This window comes from Silurus aristotelis (genome assembly GCF_946808225.1).
Source record: "Silurus aristotelis genome assembly, chromosome: 12".
Lineage (NCBI taxonomy): Eukaryota > Metazoa > Chordata > Actinopteri > Siluriformes > Siluridae > Silurus > Silurus aristotelis.
In genome coordinates this window covers 23,414,123-23,431,657 of record NC_139585.1, presented here as the reverse complement: position 1 = coordinate 23,431,657, position 17,535 = coordinate 23,414,123, and the positions used below count along the sequence as shown (strand labels likewise).

Here is a 17,535-nt window from a genome sequence, read left to right as displayed (position 1 = left end):
ACTAAGAGCGCACACTTCCGTGCTCTTCCACTCCGATGTTGACTCGCTGTTACCTGAGTGCTGACTGTACATACTGAGGCCTTTATAGACTCCATAGTGCCTCAATAATATTAAGATCCAGAGACTTTGCAGGCCATTGGAGATGTTCCTGTTCATCAAACCATTTACATTCATGGCATTTGGCAGACACCCTTATCCAGAGCAACTTACAACTGAGCAGTTGAGGGCCTTGCTCAAGGGCCCAGCAGTGGCAGCTTGGTGGTGGAGGTGATGGGATTTGAACTCATGACCTTCAGATCCAAAGTCCGATGCCTTAACCACAGAGCTGCACCAATGTATTGGTGGATTAGCATCTAGATACATTGTAACACTTTGAAGGTACATCATTAGGTGCACATTGCCCCAATTAATTGGCCAGCATGACAATGTCCAGGGTTTCTTCAGGTTTCACAAAGTCAAATCTAAGACCATTTAAGACCTTTTTTGAAACCATTAAGAATGAAATGTAAGACCTAATATCGCATCAAAAACACACGAATACGTCATTAGCAACCGGCCATAACCGAGCCGTAAATATTTTTTTTTCGAACCGAGTATCGTTAAACTTGCATTCCCCCATAGCTGGAAAAAAAAAATCCGTAAATAACAGAAAGCTGATTGGCTGTTGCGTGCTACAGCGAATTATATTTGGAATCGTGAAAGAAAGAACAGCAACCCCACAGAAACTAAAACAGAAAAACCTATTGTAAAGTGCTGCGGGAGCATTTTAACGAGCGATAATAGCGGCGTTACATGGACATCGGAAAATTAAGACCGGTTTAAAATTAATTAAGACCTAGAACAGCAAATGTAAGACTTTTTCATAGCTAAAACTTTCAATTTGAACATAAAGGCTGGAGTGGACGATTTGGAGTAGCCCGCTAGTGGCAACCAGGCCTCTTCACCTGACATCAGGTCATGGGTTCAAACCTGAGCACCACCAAGCTGCCACTGCTGGGTCCATGAGGGTAAGGGTAAGCCCTTAACCCTTAATTGCTCAGCTCTATAACTAGATAGAAGTTATTTGTTCTGGAAAAGGGCCATAAAATGCACATTTTCTCAGTTTTAGAAAAGTGGTAGCTCAGGGGATAAGATGTTGGACTTCTGATCAGAAGGTCATGGGTTCAAATCCCAGCTGCCACCGCTATGTCCTTTAATTGCTCAGCTGTATAAATGAGAACGATGTACATTTCTGCAAATAGAAATATTAAAAGGATATTCAGGAACTGTGTAGTTTGCAATGTTGTTGTTTTTTATTGAAAATACTTCAGAGAATACACCCAGTCACCATTATTATATAGAACAGCACCAGTGGTAATGAATCCAAAGTTATGTTAAAAAAAAAAAAAAAAAAAACCTGTGCATCAGTCACATTCCATTATTCAAATGAGGTATGGACACTGTGTACTGATATTTTATTAGGAAACTCCAGTATGAAGAGTAGGCACAAGTGTCGAAGGTGGTTCTTCATGTATCTGTATTGCTTTTTAAAAATACTTTCCCAGTAAACACAAAAAAAAAATCCTTACCATGGCTTCAATATCCATTTGTCTGGAATTTTAAGTCGCTATAATAGTAATACGGGTTACAATATTTAAAATAGATCATTCGTTCTATTCATACACATGCCTTAAATCGGGTCCCTTGAATGTGAATTAAACTTCGTCTCATTCCTGAGGCTTAAGTACGAACACGGCATCGTCTAGCACGTAGTAATCCTGATGCATATCTCCCTCGCATAAATACGGCAGGCGTGTCACGGCTTCCACCTCGAATCCTATGCTGTGGAATATGATGTCGGACAGGTTCCTGACCTGCTCCTCCCAAGTCGTGCCGTTCACGCAGATGTGCTCTGCAGGACGCACCCATCTTCCTCCTGCGAGCGGGAGGTGTTTTTACATTTAAATTTAAATGATACATTTATTGAAAATGTTTTTATTTGGTTTGAAAGGGGCAGATGTAGAGGACAGGGGGAGGGTATGGAGACGGATGATCCGCTGTGGCGACCCCTGATGGGAGAAGCCGAAAGAAGAAGAGTTGAAAAAAATGTAATAAAAGTATAATTTAAAAAAAACACACTTACGTATTTCCACATAAGGCTGAAAGGGTAGAACTACTGCGAGGATCAGCCGTCCGGTGCGAGGTACCAGAGCCTTCTTGATGTCTCTGAGCAGCTGTAAAGGCTCATCGCATCGGTCCAAGAGGTTCAGACAGGAGATGATGTCATACTGGAAACCCGTATTTTGCCATTCGTCAATTTCCAACAAACTGACGAACGGAAAAATTGTTTTAATGGCAAAGTCATCGGATATCACTCTCAGTTCTAAGTGGAAGTATTTAAGCCATGTGCACCTGTAGTTCTTTCTCTGGAGATGCCATCTCATAGGAGGCGACACTTCAGTGGCATAAACCTCTTTAAAGAACGAGCCCATTACATCCGTGACGCCTCCGTCCCCGGCTCCGAGATCCAGAAGCTTTTCTCCTTTCCAGTCGGGATCGATTTGGAGAAGTTGGCGAAATTGGTTCTGGGAAAAAACAAACATGGAGCCTCGGCCCAGAAACCTGTTAATAAACACCAAGAGAGAAGTGACAGAAGTTGATGAACACCATGACAATAGCAATGACATCTGTACGCATACAGTCAGGTTCAAAAGTCTAGTCACAAAAGTCTAAATATTGCCCCTGTATCCCACCTGGGTTTCTGCAGGTTTCACAAAGTCAAAATTAAGACTTTTTGAGATGGATGGATGGATAGATAGATGGAAAGATCTAGAAGCCGAAAGAAAGTTTATATACAGTGTAATATGTAGACGTATGTAAGGCACAATATGTGTAGGGAAAGAGGGGTATATAAATGTACAGTGTGTAATATGTACATCGTATGTATAATTGTACAGAAGTTATATACAGTGTTTATACAGTGATCTAACGGTGTAGTGTAGAGTTCAGTAATGTGATGGTGGATGGACAAAAGCTTTTTCTGAACCTGCTGGTTCTGGTGCCTATGTTCATGTATCTCCTTCTTGATGTAAAGGGGGTTTAAACAGTTTGTGACTGGGATATAAAGAGTTGATAATGTTGTGAGCTCTGCACAGACATCCGCTGTGGTGAAGGTGCTCAATGGGAGATAGTTGGGTGCCAGTGTTGCGTTGGGCGGTTTTGACCACCCTCTGCAGGGCTTTGTGTTCACACACAGTAGAGCCTCCGTACCGTACAGTGATGGAGTTGGTCAGGATGCTCTCAATGATGCAGCGTTAAAAACATGTTAGAATCCCTGGGGACAGATAAGCTTTCTTTAGACCCCTCAAGAAGTAAAGGTGCTGTTAGCCTTCCTAACCAGAGCTAAAGTGTTCTGGTGCCAGGACAAATTCCCAGGGATGTAAACTCACAAAGCTGGAGACCCTCTCTACCTAAGTTCAATTGATGTAGACTAGGGAATGTCTCCTGCTGTTAGATTTCTAAAAGTCCACAATGAGCTATTTAATCTTCATGGCATTGAGGCTTTGAATCTCTCCCTGTAGGCAGACTCGCCGTCGTTGCTGATCTGGTCCACCACCGTGGTGTCATCTGCATACTTGATAAAGATGTTGGAGTTATGCAAAGGAGCACAGTCATGGGTAAACAGTGAAAGAGTATTGGGCTCAGTACACTTCCCTGTGGGATGTCGTTGTTCAGAATGAGGGTTGAGGTGAGCAAGTCCAAGTCCAAATCTGCAAGTGGAGGTGCAGATACCCAGGTCACTAAGTTTAGTAATAAGTACAGTGGGGAGGACCGTATTGAACGCAGAACTAAAAACATTCTAATGTAAGTGTTGTTTTTATCCAGGTGGGAAGCTGAATGAAGAGCGGTGGAAACTGCATCCTCTGTTGACTTGTATGTACGATAGGCAAACTAATGTGGGTCCAGTGTAGGTGGGAGACTTGCAATGAGCTGATGGAATCGTTCACTTTAGTAAACCAGCAACCGAAATAAACGCCAAACTGTTTTTTCCACGGCTGGCCATTAAACTGCTTGTCTGTCAAGAGTCCAGTAACTTTTGAGCCTGTGAAATATAGGTGCTGTGGGGAAAAAATGCCTGCAAATCTTGAACAATCAAATGATCATAAGGATTAAACCACTTAAATTTGAATTAAAACTCGAAATTTTACACATTGGGGCACCATTCAAACACATTTGCATTTATTATAGAAAATATACCCGTTGATGGAGGTCCTTGAGATGATTGGGCTAAAGATGGATGAGAAGAATGAGTGGTAGAGTTGGGTAAGGACACAGCCAGATTTCTCCACACTCCTCTGAAGGAAAGTTTGTGTATCTTCATCTAACTGACTCTGTACGAACAAGTGCTGGATCTTCTCGCCTAGCAGGTCAGGAGTGCAGTGATACCACTGTGGGGAAAGGAAACATCATTATCATCATCAAAAGTTGTATTGCGCTTTTAACAGTGGAGATTATAAAATGTGAATTTATACGTTAGTACCTAAAAGTGAGCCAGTAGCAAGGGAAAACACCTTGAGATGGTATGAAGAAGAAACCTTGAAAGAACCAGCCTTAAAAAGGAACCCGTCCTCATATGTGACACCGAATATCCATTCATTATAGGTGTTTTTTTATCATTATTGTGGTGTATTGTTCCCATTACAGAAATGTTCATGCAAACTGCAGTCCTGAACCTTTTTTATAGACTGTTGATATTACAGTTTTTCTCAGGTGCTTTGGAGCATTTCTCTGATCAGAAATGAAATTCTCAAAACTCTTTGTTTAACCATCACGCGGTGCACATCATAAACGCAATTTCTCATCGCCTTGATCAAACTGCGAATGCTTTTGTACATTCACTTAATTAATTGTGTACAATTGTCTGCTATTTCCCACATTATCAGTTGTCTATGCCAACCTGATCTTCTTCTTCTTCTTCTTCTTTCGGCTTCTCCCATTAGGGGTCGCCAAAGTGTCCCTCTTCTGCACATGTCCAAACCATCTCAATCTCGCCACCTTGTCTCCAAAACATCCTACATGCGCTGTCCCTCTAATAAACTCATTTCTAATCCTGTCCACCGTCGTCACTCCCAACGAAAACCTCAACATCTTTAGCTCTGCTACCTTAAGCTCCACCTCCTGTCTTTTACTTAATGCCACTGTCTCTAATCCATACAACATCGCAGGTCTCACCACAGTCCTATAAACGTTCCCTTTCACTCTCACAGATACTCTTCTATCACAAATCACTCCTGCTATCACTCTTCTCCACCCACTCCACCCTGCCTGCACTCTTTTCTTTACTTCTCTAACACACTCTCCATTACTTTGCACTGTTGACCTCAGGTACCTGAACTCCTCCACCTTCTCCACGTCTTCTCCCTGTAACTGCACCACTCCACTGCCCTCCCTCTCATTCACACACATGTACTCTGTCTTACTCCTACTGACTTTCATTCCCCTTCTCTCCAGCGCATATCTCCACCTCTCCAGGCTTATCTCAACCTGCTCCCTACTCTCACCATAAATAACAATATCAATATCGCAAACATCATAGTCCAGGGAGACTCCTGTCTGACCTCGTCCGTCAACCTGTCTATCACCACTGCAAACAGGAAAGGGCTCAGAGCCGATCCTTGATGCAATCCAACCTCCACCACAAGCCTAAACTTCTATTACACTTTTTTTTGTAAATGTGTCTTGAGTTGATGAATTGGGGAGATGAATTTTGAATTTCACTAACGGGTGCGAGTGAACGGCAACCCACGATCGACTAGATCTCTAAAACAGGTCAAACAGATTGCGTTGAGAAATGCATTTATATAGAAATATGATGGATGATTTGAGGAAACTGAGAAAAAACTGTAATCACAGTCCATCCTCATGATGATCTAAAATGTTATGCATCATCTAGTAAAGAATAAGGAGATCAGTCTTCTTGAAGGAATAGTTATCATAAATAAATCAGTAAGGGATCAGAAGTTCAGGAGACATTTAGAGAGAATTACCTCTTGTACTTGGGGCTCAAAATCCGAGTCGGTCAGCGCGTTCATGAAAAGCGTCCGAGCAAGGGGACTTCTCGTGTACTTGGCAGTCCACATCTTTCGAGCTACCAAAAGAACTGAAACGTAGACCACCACCCAAACACCGAACAGAAGCGTCCTCATCTGTAGAAGACACATCGACATAAGAACAGGACAAGTACACGCTTCTCCTCTCACACAGTAAAACGCATCGGCACTGCACCAAACTCCTTCAATCCTACAAACAAAGGAAGGAACAAACAAACAAACAAACAAACAAACAAACCTGCAGGTGTGGTGCGATTTTAAAGTCCACATCGTCTCTCTGGACAATCCGTAAAGTAAACAATTCACTAATTCAAATATTTCCGTGAATGCTTCCTGTGTTACACGTAAAGGCGTCCGTCAAAAACAATTACGGCGATCATTGGTCCCACCAGAAGGTGGAGTAGTTTCTTTATCGTTCGATCGGGAAAGTAGGATTTTTTTCTCAGTTGCTTTGGAGCATTTCTCGAATTATCCTTAATATCTGCAAACTAGTAAATGCATTTCTCAAAGCAATATGTACAAACAGCACAACACATTGGATTTCTTGCAAACGCCCGTACTTTCTTTTGTTTTGTTTTTTCAAAATCCTTAGTTCATCTCTCAAAAGTTGCTATTTGAGTCAATGAACAGCTCATTTGTGATTGTTCACAAACAAGATCGTCAAAATGATTAGTCATGTTGCACAGTTTCAGTGTTTTCTGATATAAACTATGGTTCGGATCACAATGATTGAAAATGCAAAATTCTTCTGTACTGCATTTATGAATTTCAGCAGCACAAATATGAATGGAGAGGATTCACACTTTTACTGTACTGTAATAGTTTTTGTTTGGTTGGTTGTTCATCCGTTTTCAGAAATTGTAATTCTATGTTTTGCTCTGTCTGTCGTCAATTGAAGGTTCACGAGATTCACCTTGGATCTGTTTTAGAGAACTAGTCGATCATTGGTTGATCTGATGCCGTTCACTCGCCTTCATTAGTAACATTCAAGATTCATCTGCACAATTTATCAATTCAAGTCACATTTACAAAATAAGTAACATTTTAGATCACAGATTTTAAGCTTGACAGATTCTGATAACTGGTTTAACTATTTTGCATTCAATGACTTATTCAATGTATCGATGCCGAGATGTTTTAGGGGTTGAGACCATTCAGGTGAAACTAGTATAATATATTTTGATCAACATGTACATAAACAACTGATAATGTAGGAAACAGCAGACAATTGTACACAATCGATTAAATGAATGTAGAAAAGCGTTCACAATTTGATCAAAGCTACAAAAATTGTTTTTATGATGAGCACAAGTGCCTACATGATGTGGAGGTTGAACAAGTAGTTTTAGGAATTTTATTTCTGATCTGAGAAACGCTCCAAAGCAACTGAGGAAAAACATACTTTTACTTAAATAAAGTACAGATACTCAAAATAAACTACTCAAGTACAGTAACGAATTAAATTTACTTCGTTACTCTTTACCACTGTATACTTTAAATATATTTTACACGTATGAATTCATAAGGGTGCCAATATTTTTTATTACATTTTTTTTGGGTGAAACATTTATTCATTCATTCATTTTCTTCCGCTTATCCGTAATCCGGGTCACGGGGGCAGCAGTCTAAGCAGGCCCCCGCCTTCGACTGCTGCCAAATCCTCACAGCACAGTCCCTTACGGTTCCTCCTGCAGGTGGTGAGCCCACGGGAAGTTGGGTGAAACAATTTTTCACAAAATTCTTTGCTCAAAAATTCAATCACATTGTCTGTATACACCTTTTAACGATGGACATTGTCCTAAAACAAAGGTTATAATATAACCTTCAAAATGTTTAAATTAATCTGTATATTTATATCTCTAATAAATGAGTAAATGCAAGAAAAAAAAAAACTTTTTAAAGAAACTTTAAGAGGGACCAGACTCAAAATGTAATCCCTCCTCATCTGGGTGACACCGAATGTCCATTCATTACACTTCCATCATTGTTGAGGTATCACATGTCCACTGATAGAAGCAACTGTAAGCCATTGCAGCAGAATGTTTATATCTACCAAGGGTGCCAATATTAATAAAGATTACCGTATGCTGGTGGACTGAGGACACATAAAGTATTGACATCATGGATTGAACCTGGATTGGACCTGTACTCTGTACGCCTTTCAGGTCCACACATATCATTAGACTGGTGATAAACTTGGCACGGATTGCGTCACAGCGTTATCTGAGTTACAGAGAGCGTGCCACGTTGATCTCCTCCTTCCTGTTCTCCTGAGAGAGAGAACGATAGAGACAGAGTGAGAAATCCATCGTTCTGTGTTAATTGTGAACAGAGTAAGTAAAAGGGAACGGATGCTATTAGAAGTGAATTTATGCAATTAGAAACAGACGCAGCACTTTGCTTTGGTATAACAGCTGTTCATTTCTGGTTTTCCAAATGAAGATGCTTACGGACATGATAGCAGAGGAGTTCGAGATGAAAGAGGAAGAACAGTGGTATGAGCACCGAGAGCTGGAGCATGGTAAAACAGCTTACTTTTTTATTCTGGCATTGAGCATCTAACAGGCTTTTTTTCAATTACAATACATGAGCCTGTGTATTACAGATATTTCGTTTCCTCACTTCATTTTGAAAGACACATTATGTTTACGCTTTGAGACAATAATGTTTTCGAACACAGAGATATCTGTGACGGAAACATTGCAGCTCCTACAGTTGATGCATTGTACCACATCCTGTGACAAGACAAGTTCCTCATGAATGAGACTTGACAGGAAGGAGCAATGATGAGAGATGGATTACTAAAGAAAGGAAAGCATTGAATTGCAGTTTTGAAGCGTTTTTTCAGATCAGAAATCAAACTCTCTGCACATCATGTAGTCAGTCGTGGACGTCATAAAAGCAATTTCCAGTTGAACAAAATGTAAACGTTTTGGTACATTCATTTAATTGATTGTGAACAATTGTCTGCTGTTTCCTACATTATTAACTGTCCATGTCATGTTGATCAAAATCTATTATACTGCTTCTCACCTGAATTATCTTAACCCCCGAAACCGCAAGGCATTTCTTTGAAACTTTTTTTGGAAATGTGACACGAATTGATGAATTGTGCAGATGAATCTTGTCACTAATGTCACTAATGGAGGCAAGTGAACGCCATCAGATCAACTAATGATCAACTAGTTCTCTAAAACAGGTCAAAGGTGAATCTCGTGAACCTTCAATTTAATGAGCAGATAAAAACAGAGCAAAACACAGAATTACAATTTTTAAAAATAGACAACCAGGTAACGAACGAATTCTACTACAGTGCAGTCAAAGTGTGAATTCTGTCCGGTCTCTTAAAATCGAAATCCCCCATACGGTAACAGAATCAGAATCAGGTTTATTGAGCAAGTGTGTCGACACGCACAAGAATTTGGTTCCAGCCATTAGTGACTCTCGTAAGAACAGACATGAACAACACTACACATTCAGTTTGGTCTATACATGAAAATTCAGACAATGTGAGACAATACAGACAGTACAAGTATTAAATAGGTTAAATTAAAGAGTTACTTTAGAACTTTGTACAATATACAGCAGAAATAGTGTGTGTAACATATACAGATGATGTGATGACTGACAATTCTGATAATGCAGTACTTATAGATATGAAGCAGGGAATATAATTATGGTGAGTTGTTAATGAGGGTGATTCCTGTGACTGGCAGTTTTGGTAAACAGAGTTCTGTAGCGGCTGAAAGGTGCGAAGGGTCAGTTGTGATTTTTCCTGCCCGGTTTCTGGTTCTTGTATGGTATTAGTCCTGGAGAGTGGGTTTTTCTGCAGTTTCAACACACAGTTAAAACTGCAGAGAAACCCACTCTCCAGGACTAATACCATACAAGAACCAGAAACCGAAGATTCCATTTTTTTGTGTAATCCAGATTGTTTACATTGGGAAACACTGAAACTGTGCACTACATTAAATATTTTGAGGATATTGTTTCTATACAATGACAAAGGGACTTGTTATTTTGATGGCAATTATGAGATGTTCACTGAGACAAATACTTACTTTTAACAGGCTTTACCGGCTTTTGCAAGAAATCCAATATGTTGTGCTGTTTGTACAATGTACTTTTTGGTTTGCAAATATAAATGATATAATATATTCATGTTACTGCATGCCATTTTATTTCAGTCTCATTTGCTTGTATGAGCTCAGTCAAAAATCTTGTGCTTTTGTATCTTGTTTGCTTCAATTTTGACACTCTTCAGATCTTCATTTGGCTGCTGAGCTGGGCAAAACCCTCCTGGAGAGGAATCATGAATTGGAAGAAGGTCTCCAGGAGATGTATACCACCAACCAGGAGCAGCTACAGGAAATCGAGGTACATACAATCATCCTTGAAGCATCATGAAGAGTGTATGAATCCTTGTTGTTTCTCAGTCTGTAGTTGGCTTCTATTTGCAGTACTTTTTTTTTTAATTCATTCGTTTTAAACCCAAAGCAAATGACTTGAAGCGTCAACAATAAGGCTTTCGATCAAACATGTTGAGAATCTGACAGTTTGTATTCTGACAGTACTTCAGCCATTTGTTTACAGGATTCAAGGGAGCAAAATTGGCCAAGCTTTCATACCTGTAAATTACAGTTAAACTAGGACATCATGGGCTTTTGTCAAAGATTTGGTCAAAGATTTGGTAAGTTTGCTATAAGTTAACACATTAATCTCAACCCTCACCAGCTGGTAGTTGTGGTCGTGGTATGACTGGGAAGAGCTGATGGTTGGATCAGAAAAGGTGTAAATGACCAAATTCCAAAGAAATTAGTGGGGGAAAAGTCCCTGGTTTCTTTCAATTCAAAATTCCAAACACTGATTTAAAAGAAATAATAACTTAAGTGGCTTTGGTTTGGAGTATTTGACGGACTGAAGCCGTCATAATAAAATCATGGTTCTACACAGTGAATGGTCAGATAGATAGATAGATAGATAGATAGATAGATAGATAGATAGATAGATAGATAGATAGATAGATAGATAGATAGATAGATAGATAGATAGATAGATAGATAGATAGATAGATAGATAGATAGATAGATAGATAGAAAATATATATATACACCGATCAGGCATTACATTATGAACGTGAAGTAAATAACACCTGTTAGTGGGTGTGGTATATTAGCAAGTGAGTAATTATTCCTTAAAGTTGATGTGTTAGAAGCAGGAAAAATGGGCAAGTGTAATGATTTAAGCGAGATTGACCAGGGCCAAATTGTGATGTCTAGACGACTGGATCTAAGCATCTCCAAAACTGCAGCTCCTGTGGGATTTTCCCAGTCTGTAGTGGTCAATGTCTATTAAGAGTGTTCCAAGCAAGGAACAGCGGAAACACGTGTGGAGCGAAGGTTGGCCCGTGTGGTCCGATCCAACAGACGAGCTCCTGTAGCTCAAACTGCTGAAGAAGTTAATGGTGTTAATGCTCCATGGATCAGGACTGTTTTGGCAGGAGGACCAACACAATATTAGGCAGGTGGCCATAATGTCATGCCTGATCGGTGTGAAATGTTATGCCTGATCATATATTTATAAATATACAAACAGGTCATATTACATGCAGGATGTGTGTAAGCTACAAAATATGTGTGAAGAATGTTGAATATAAAAATTTACAATATGGGATATGTACAATGTATATTTAATTGTACAAAAGTTATACTACATATTATATATGCAGATGATATATAGATATGAGGATAGTCTAGAACAGGGGTCACTAATGTGGTGCCCGTGGGCAGGTAGCCCGCAAGGACCACATGAGTAGCCCGCGGGCCTTTTCTAAAAATAGCTGTTTCCTACTTTGTTAAATCATTGATGATAATTATTATGAGAAATCATTAACATGATCAGTGTCTTCACATAGATGAATATCATTAATCATTAATAATAACATATAATAAAAGATAAATTGAGCAAATGTGTTATTTCAGATCAAACTGAAAACTGTGTGTATCAAACTGGTAGCCCTTCACATTAATCAGTACCCAAGAAGTAGCTCTCAGTTTCAAAAAGGTTGGTGACCCCTGGTCTAGGATATACAGAATATACATATATATGGATAATCTGGGTTTACAATGAATTATATACAGGATAATTGAGTAGAATGATTGAAGGACTACTGGAGTGACCTGAAAAATGTTGACCTCCTGTTAAAGTTAATATCATAGAACCTCCGTTGTTGTAGTTGTTGTAGGGTTCCTTTAATGTATAGTGTCTTATGGTTCATGTTCATGCTTATGGGTTATGTTTATGATGAGGTCTACCTTGTAATATCGTGGGTCTGTAAATTATTATGAGGCTTAATGGGGTCAGCCTTTGTTTCAGAGATATGGACGGTGACGTGGATAAAAGACTCTGTAGATACTGTATACTGAGAGAGTGTTCCGTTTATTAACTACCATACATTTATTTTATGTCTCAGGTTGACTTAGCACTACTGGGAAGAGTTTCATAATCTTTTATTAGTGTCTGGTGCATTGCAAGTCACTGATAAGGCCAACGTTAATATAATGTATATTGTATATCACTACAAAGCGACACACATATAAGATTGTCCACAAGCTTCATTAAATAATTGTGAATAATAGATTAGAATACAAATGGCAGATTTCCTAAGGTGTTTTGCTTTTTTTTCAGCATCTGTCTAAGCAGGTGGAAATGCTCAGGTCAGTGAATGATCAGCATGCTAAAGTCTACGAGCAGCTAGACGCCACTGCACGGGACTTGGAACAAAGCAACCAAAGACTCGTCTTGGAAAACCGTTCAGACCAGCTTAAGATCGAGGGGTAAGACAGACTTTGTCTGTGTGTATGTGTGTGTGTGTGTTTGTGTGTATTTCACATTGAAAGATAAATACTATATAAGCTTCTTACATATGCCGTTTATTTTGCGTACAGTGAAGTTCATAGCATTTAGAAACTGCTTTATCCTCAATTCCATTCTAGGAACATTGGGCTTGAGGTAAAACCACACATACACACACATTTACACTTGGGGTACACCTACCAGCATTTTATGTTCAAGGTGGGAAGTAACCACAGAATTTCAAGGAAACCTTTGCATACATGCTAAGGTCATTCAAGCTCAGGATCAAAGCAGAGAGCTGCGAATATCATGGAGTGTGAGTTAAACATGAGCTTGTTCTTCTTTGCAGGCTCACAGACACCATCAATGAGCTACAGAGTCAGGTGGAGGAGCTGCAAAGAAAGATCGAGAAGCTGACACCAGATCTTCTGGATCCTGAAAAGCCAGTTATCAGCCAATCAGACAAGTAAATATCCTAATCATTGACCACAACAAATTTAATATGCATGATGTGAACAAGAATGTGAATGGTGTCAAATCTGTAAAGTATTGGTATTAAAAATAGTTAGAACCAGGGGCTACCGGGGTGGGGTGGCACGGGGTGGCACGGGGTGGCGTGTGCCACCCCAGCACTGGTAAACCAATGTATAAAATATAAATGTTATTAGTTTTCTTTGATCAGTTTAGCTCATTTACAGCAGCAGTGCTTCAATGTGATGAGATAAAAAAAAAAAACATATACCCTTAAATAATGGCAAGAAATCTCGTCTTTCTATTAAAGCGTAGTCCGAACAAATTGATTGACATCTTAACCATTTTTTTTAGGTATGTTGTTTCGTCGCTGGCGCCTTCAGGATTATCCGATTATTTCGTTCCTTTGATCAGAAAAAAAGTTTTTAATAAACCGATCCCCCGACACGTCTACATACATTAACTTTGAGAATAGTTCCGATAATGAAAATATTGGCAATGCAGCGGAGGACAAATGATAATAAACAGAATGAGTAGCTCACCTGTCATAGCTTTCAGTCCGTGTCGTTAGTTCTTTTGTCATGTGACTAACATAGTTGTTGTAACAATAATGTCAAGATTAGGACCAAAAAACCTGAACTATTGCATTGTGAAGCATCTATAGGAGTCTGGTGATACAAGAACAAATGATTCGGACCAAAGGATTCGTGAGATGAACTACTCAATTTTGTTTCCTGTGGAATGCACTGCATAGAATCTATAAGAGTCACATGATGCTATAAAAGAATTAATAACTCGGACCAGAAGAGTTGAATCACTCAATTCTGTTTCCTGTACATAACCTATGGAGCCTTTGCTCATGCGCTTCCAGTAGATAATAAAACGAATCACTCTTTAAGACTCGTTCTTCTGAGTCTCATTAAGGACACGTTCCATATGAACAAATCGTTCATTGCTCAATCGTTACCAGTGAGCAGTGCAACATGTGAAAGGAGTTTTTTTCAGCTCTAAAGATAATCAAATATCACCAAAGGTCTACAATGGCAGAGAGTAGATTGTCAAGTTTGCCGATTCTCAGCATTATTTACACCGAATAGTGTATATTCAGTGTTGTCACCCCTCATAATTCATGCCACCCCCAAAATATTTTTCAGGATTTGCCCCTGGTTTAGGACTGGAAATCAATTTAGGCTGATCTACGGTATAATTCAAACATTTCACCTGGTTCATAGATTTACTTGAGACCATGATTTTACAGGAACTATTACATAACAAAGAACAATGCATCAAAATCTGTCTCTTAGTACAATTCTTATATTCCAGATTGTTTTAAAAGGATGGGATTCCCATTAGATAGATAGATAGATAGATAGATAGATAGATAGATAGATAGATAGATAGATAGATAGATAGATAGATAGATAGATAGATAGATAGATAGATAGATAGATAGATAGATAGATAGATAGATAGATAGATAGATTAGACGTATGATAGATAGATTAGACATATGATAGATAGATAGATAGATAGATAGATAGATAGATAGATAGATAGATAGATAGATAGATAGATAGATAGATAGATAGATAGACAGACAGACAGACAGACAGACAGACAGACAGACAGACAGACAGACAGACAGACAGACAGACAGACAGACAGACAGACAGACTAATTGATTTGAAAGATCCAATTCCAGTAAAATGCAATTCTATCCTCTTCATTAGTCTGATATATAGCTCTGTGTATTACAGGGATCCACCCAGTGAGCACTTCGTATCTACGAGCACTTTGTCTCTAGAAGAAGACCAGTGGGAAGAGGAGGAAGATCACTCTGCACTTTTGCACTCCCTGCAGGCAGAGCTGAATTTAGAGCGGACCCTGAGAGAGACGGCAGAGCACGAGGCCGAGGCTCTGGCCCAAGAGATCAGTGAGCTGGAGCCACGTGTGACACTGCTGGAAGCCTATAAAACTCGTCTGACTGAAGTTGAGGCTGAAGTCGAGGAACTCCGGCAGCTGGTGCGTTCGGATTCAGCCTCGCGCATCTTTCCGGGTGCTCTGAACTTCTATTCAGAGGAGGACGTGAGTCAGATGTGGGAGACGAGGCAAGGGCTGAGGTGCTCCAAGAGCGAAAGGCAGCTGCTGGAAGCTGGCAGCAAGGATGAGGAGCTGAGACATGGGGAGCACATGGACGCCTATAGGGGGCATTTAGAGGCAGTTGAGAGTCAGGGTATGTCACTGCTAAATGAGGTGGACGCTCAGTACAGCGCCTTAAAAAGCAAATACAATGCACTTCTGCGCCGCTGTGAAGATCTGTCGCAGTCCCGGGTGCAGTGCGACAAAGCCGTGCAGACGTCCACAGCCGGTCAAACCTCGACCCGAAATCCGGACAGACTCGCACGTCCTCAGGACCATGCTCAGCTTCCTGAATACAAAGTGCTTTTCAGTGAAATTTTTACTTATATCCAAAAGAGCAAAAAGGACTTAGAGATAAACAGGGCCATAAGTTAAAAAATGTTCAATATTATGCATTTTCCATGTTCAACCCCTCAAGACTGTTAGATTCGTCCCCTATAGAAATCCCAGCGGGCATCAGGTATAATAAGGCAATGAGTAGATTGCCTAGATTAACAGAAATCACAAAGGGATGAAGATATTTAAAGCACAGCCAAGCTAGAACTTCTGATCTCCCGTTTAATAGCAGATATATATACCTAACTGAAAATGATTTCTGTATAAGATCATGGTGTGATTTTCAATGATTATTATTGTATGTACTGCTGATGTGGTGCTAAAAAAGTATACAGAAAAAGACTTCTTTGGAACCCTTCATCAAGCTTTTAAGCGGTGGCATCAAAAAGTTTCAATACTAGCTGTTTACAAGAAAGTACTTTATTTATCTACGGTTAAACACTATCACTGTTAAAATAATCCCCTTGAGGGCAATAGAGCACTTACAGTGTTCCTGCCACTTTTAGAATACGTCCTGGAAGTCTTCTTTTCAAAAGTCTTCTTTTTTGTGTTGGATCTCCGCAATGGTGTCAAAACGGCGAGCTGGATCTTCATCTGAAGGCCAAAGTCTGGCGAGCCAATTTGGCGAGTAGGGTGAGTGCGGAAGTAAGATGTTTCCGGTGAGAAACTAACGTGTGAGAAGATCTCAGTGATGGAGTGCGTACGTGGTGATGCACGTGGCAGGGATCGCACCAGTTGCACAGCTCCCCATGTGCCACAACTCTAGGTGCAAGTGCCTACAATCTCTGTAGCATGAACATTAACTTCACTGGAACTAATGGGTTCAAACTCTGAATAAACCCTTGTTCTACCAGATTCATCAGTCCAGAAAACACACTTATACTGCTCTGGAGTCGAGTGGTACCAGCGGTGCATAATACCACTTCAGCCTAAAGCTAAATAATTGAGAAATTCATAAGCTGTTTATAAGCACAGTCTGCTTCCTCCTTGTTTTGTAGTTGTCTTCGCTTGTGTTCAGATCATCTTTCTTCTGCTACCAGACAAACTTCTGACTAAACCAGCTCTTATTAAAAGGTCTCTGCTCTCGCATGGACTCTTCCTTGTCTTATTACTCTATCACTCTTTCCCAGCCAATCATTAGGCAAACTCTTCTTACCACTGATCAGTTTGGCATATATACCTTGTTTAACTAATAATAAAGGGTGACCTTTGCCATTTAGATTTTAAGTGTCAAATTCTCTCAAGGTCTTAGAGAAGAAAGTTTGCTTTTTTTTTTGTTCAGAACAGCTTGTTCTTCCAATACTTCCAATACATAATTTTTTTAGTATATGGAAATATAAGGTGTGTGACTGCTTGGCCATGAAAACTGAGGATAGTTGGGTTTATTTTTTGTACTACATGGAGGATATAAATCAAAAGATCTTCCAATTGAAATACTTAAGTCACCTGCCCATATTTCCGTAAAAATAAGCAATTAGCTCACAAAGAAAGTTTGAACAATGCTTTATTTGCATCCTTTTTTTTTTTTTTTTTTAGCACATTTCAACATTTGCCAGGTCATAACAGTTTGGGTGATGTGTCCATTTCTTTCTGAATATGTGGAATGATTGAAAATTAATAAACAAGATGATGATGCTAGAAGAAG

At 39.7% G+C, this 17,535-nt stretch overlaps 2 protein-coding genes across 4 annotated transcripts; one reads left to right on the top strand and one right to left on the bottom strand.

Annotated features, from left to right (window-relative positions):
* Positions 1–1,376: 1,376 nt before the first annotated feature.
* On the bottom strand, positions 1,377–8,294 carry mettl9 (methyltransferase 9, His-X-His N1-histidine). Of its 2 annotated transcripts, none has more exons than XM_083556998.1 (6): positions 8,171–8,294; positions 6,027–6,185; positions 4,237–4,427; positions 2,392–2,601; positions 2,123–2,307; positions 1,377–1,915 (listed from the first exon to the last, which is right to left on the bottom strand). In XM_083556998.1, the coding sequence occupies exons 1-6, from the start codon at positions 8,267–8,269 to the stop codon at positions 1,707–1,709; spliced, it is 1,053 nt and encodes a 350-aa protein (XP_083413124.1). In that variant the 5' UTR covers positions 8,270–8,294; the 3' UTR covers positions 1,377–1,706. The 2 variants fall into 2 exon arrangements, with proteins under 2 accessions (XP_083413124.1, XP_083413125.1); XM_083556999.1 differs by lacking the exon at positions 8,171–8,294 and adding an exon at positions 6,328–6,485.
* A 7-nt stretch (positions 8,295–8,301) lies between these two features.
* Positions 8,302–16,977, top strand: cdr2b (cerebellar degeneration-related protein 2b). Of its 2 annotated transcripts, XM_083556993.1 has the most exons (6): positions 8,302–8,422; positions 8,532–8,610; positions 10,354–10,466; positions 12,777–12,925; positions 13,294–13,410; positions 15,173–16,977. In XM_083556993.1, the coding sequence occupies exons 2-6, from the start codon at positions 8,532–8,534 to the stop codon at positions 15,927–15,929; spliced, it is 1,215 nt and encodes a 404-aa protein (XP_083413119.1). In that variant the 5' UTR covers positions 8,302–8,422; the 3' UTR covers positions 15,930–16,977. The 2 variants fall into 2 exon arrangements, with proteins under 2 accessions (XP_083413119.1, XP_083413118.1); XM_083556992.1 differs by lacking the exon at positions 8,302–8,422 and having other exon boundaries at positions 8,429–8,610.
* The last annotated feature ends 558 nt before the right edge of the window (positions 16,978–17,535 follow it).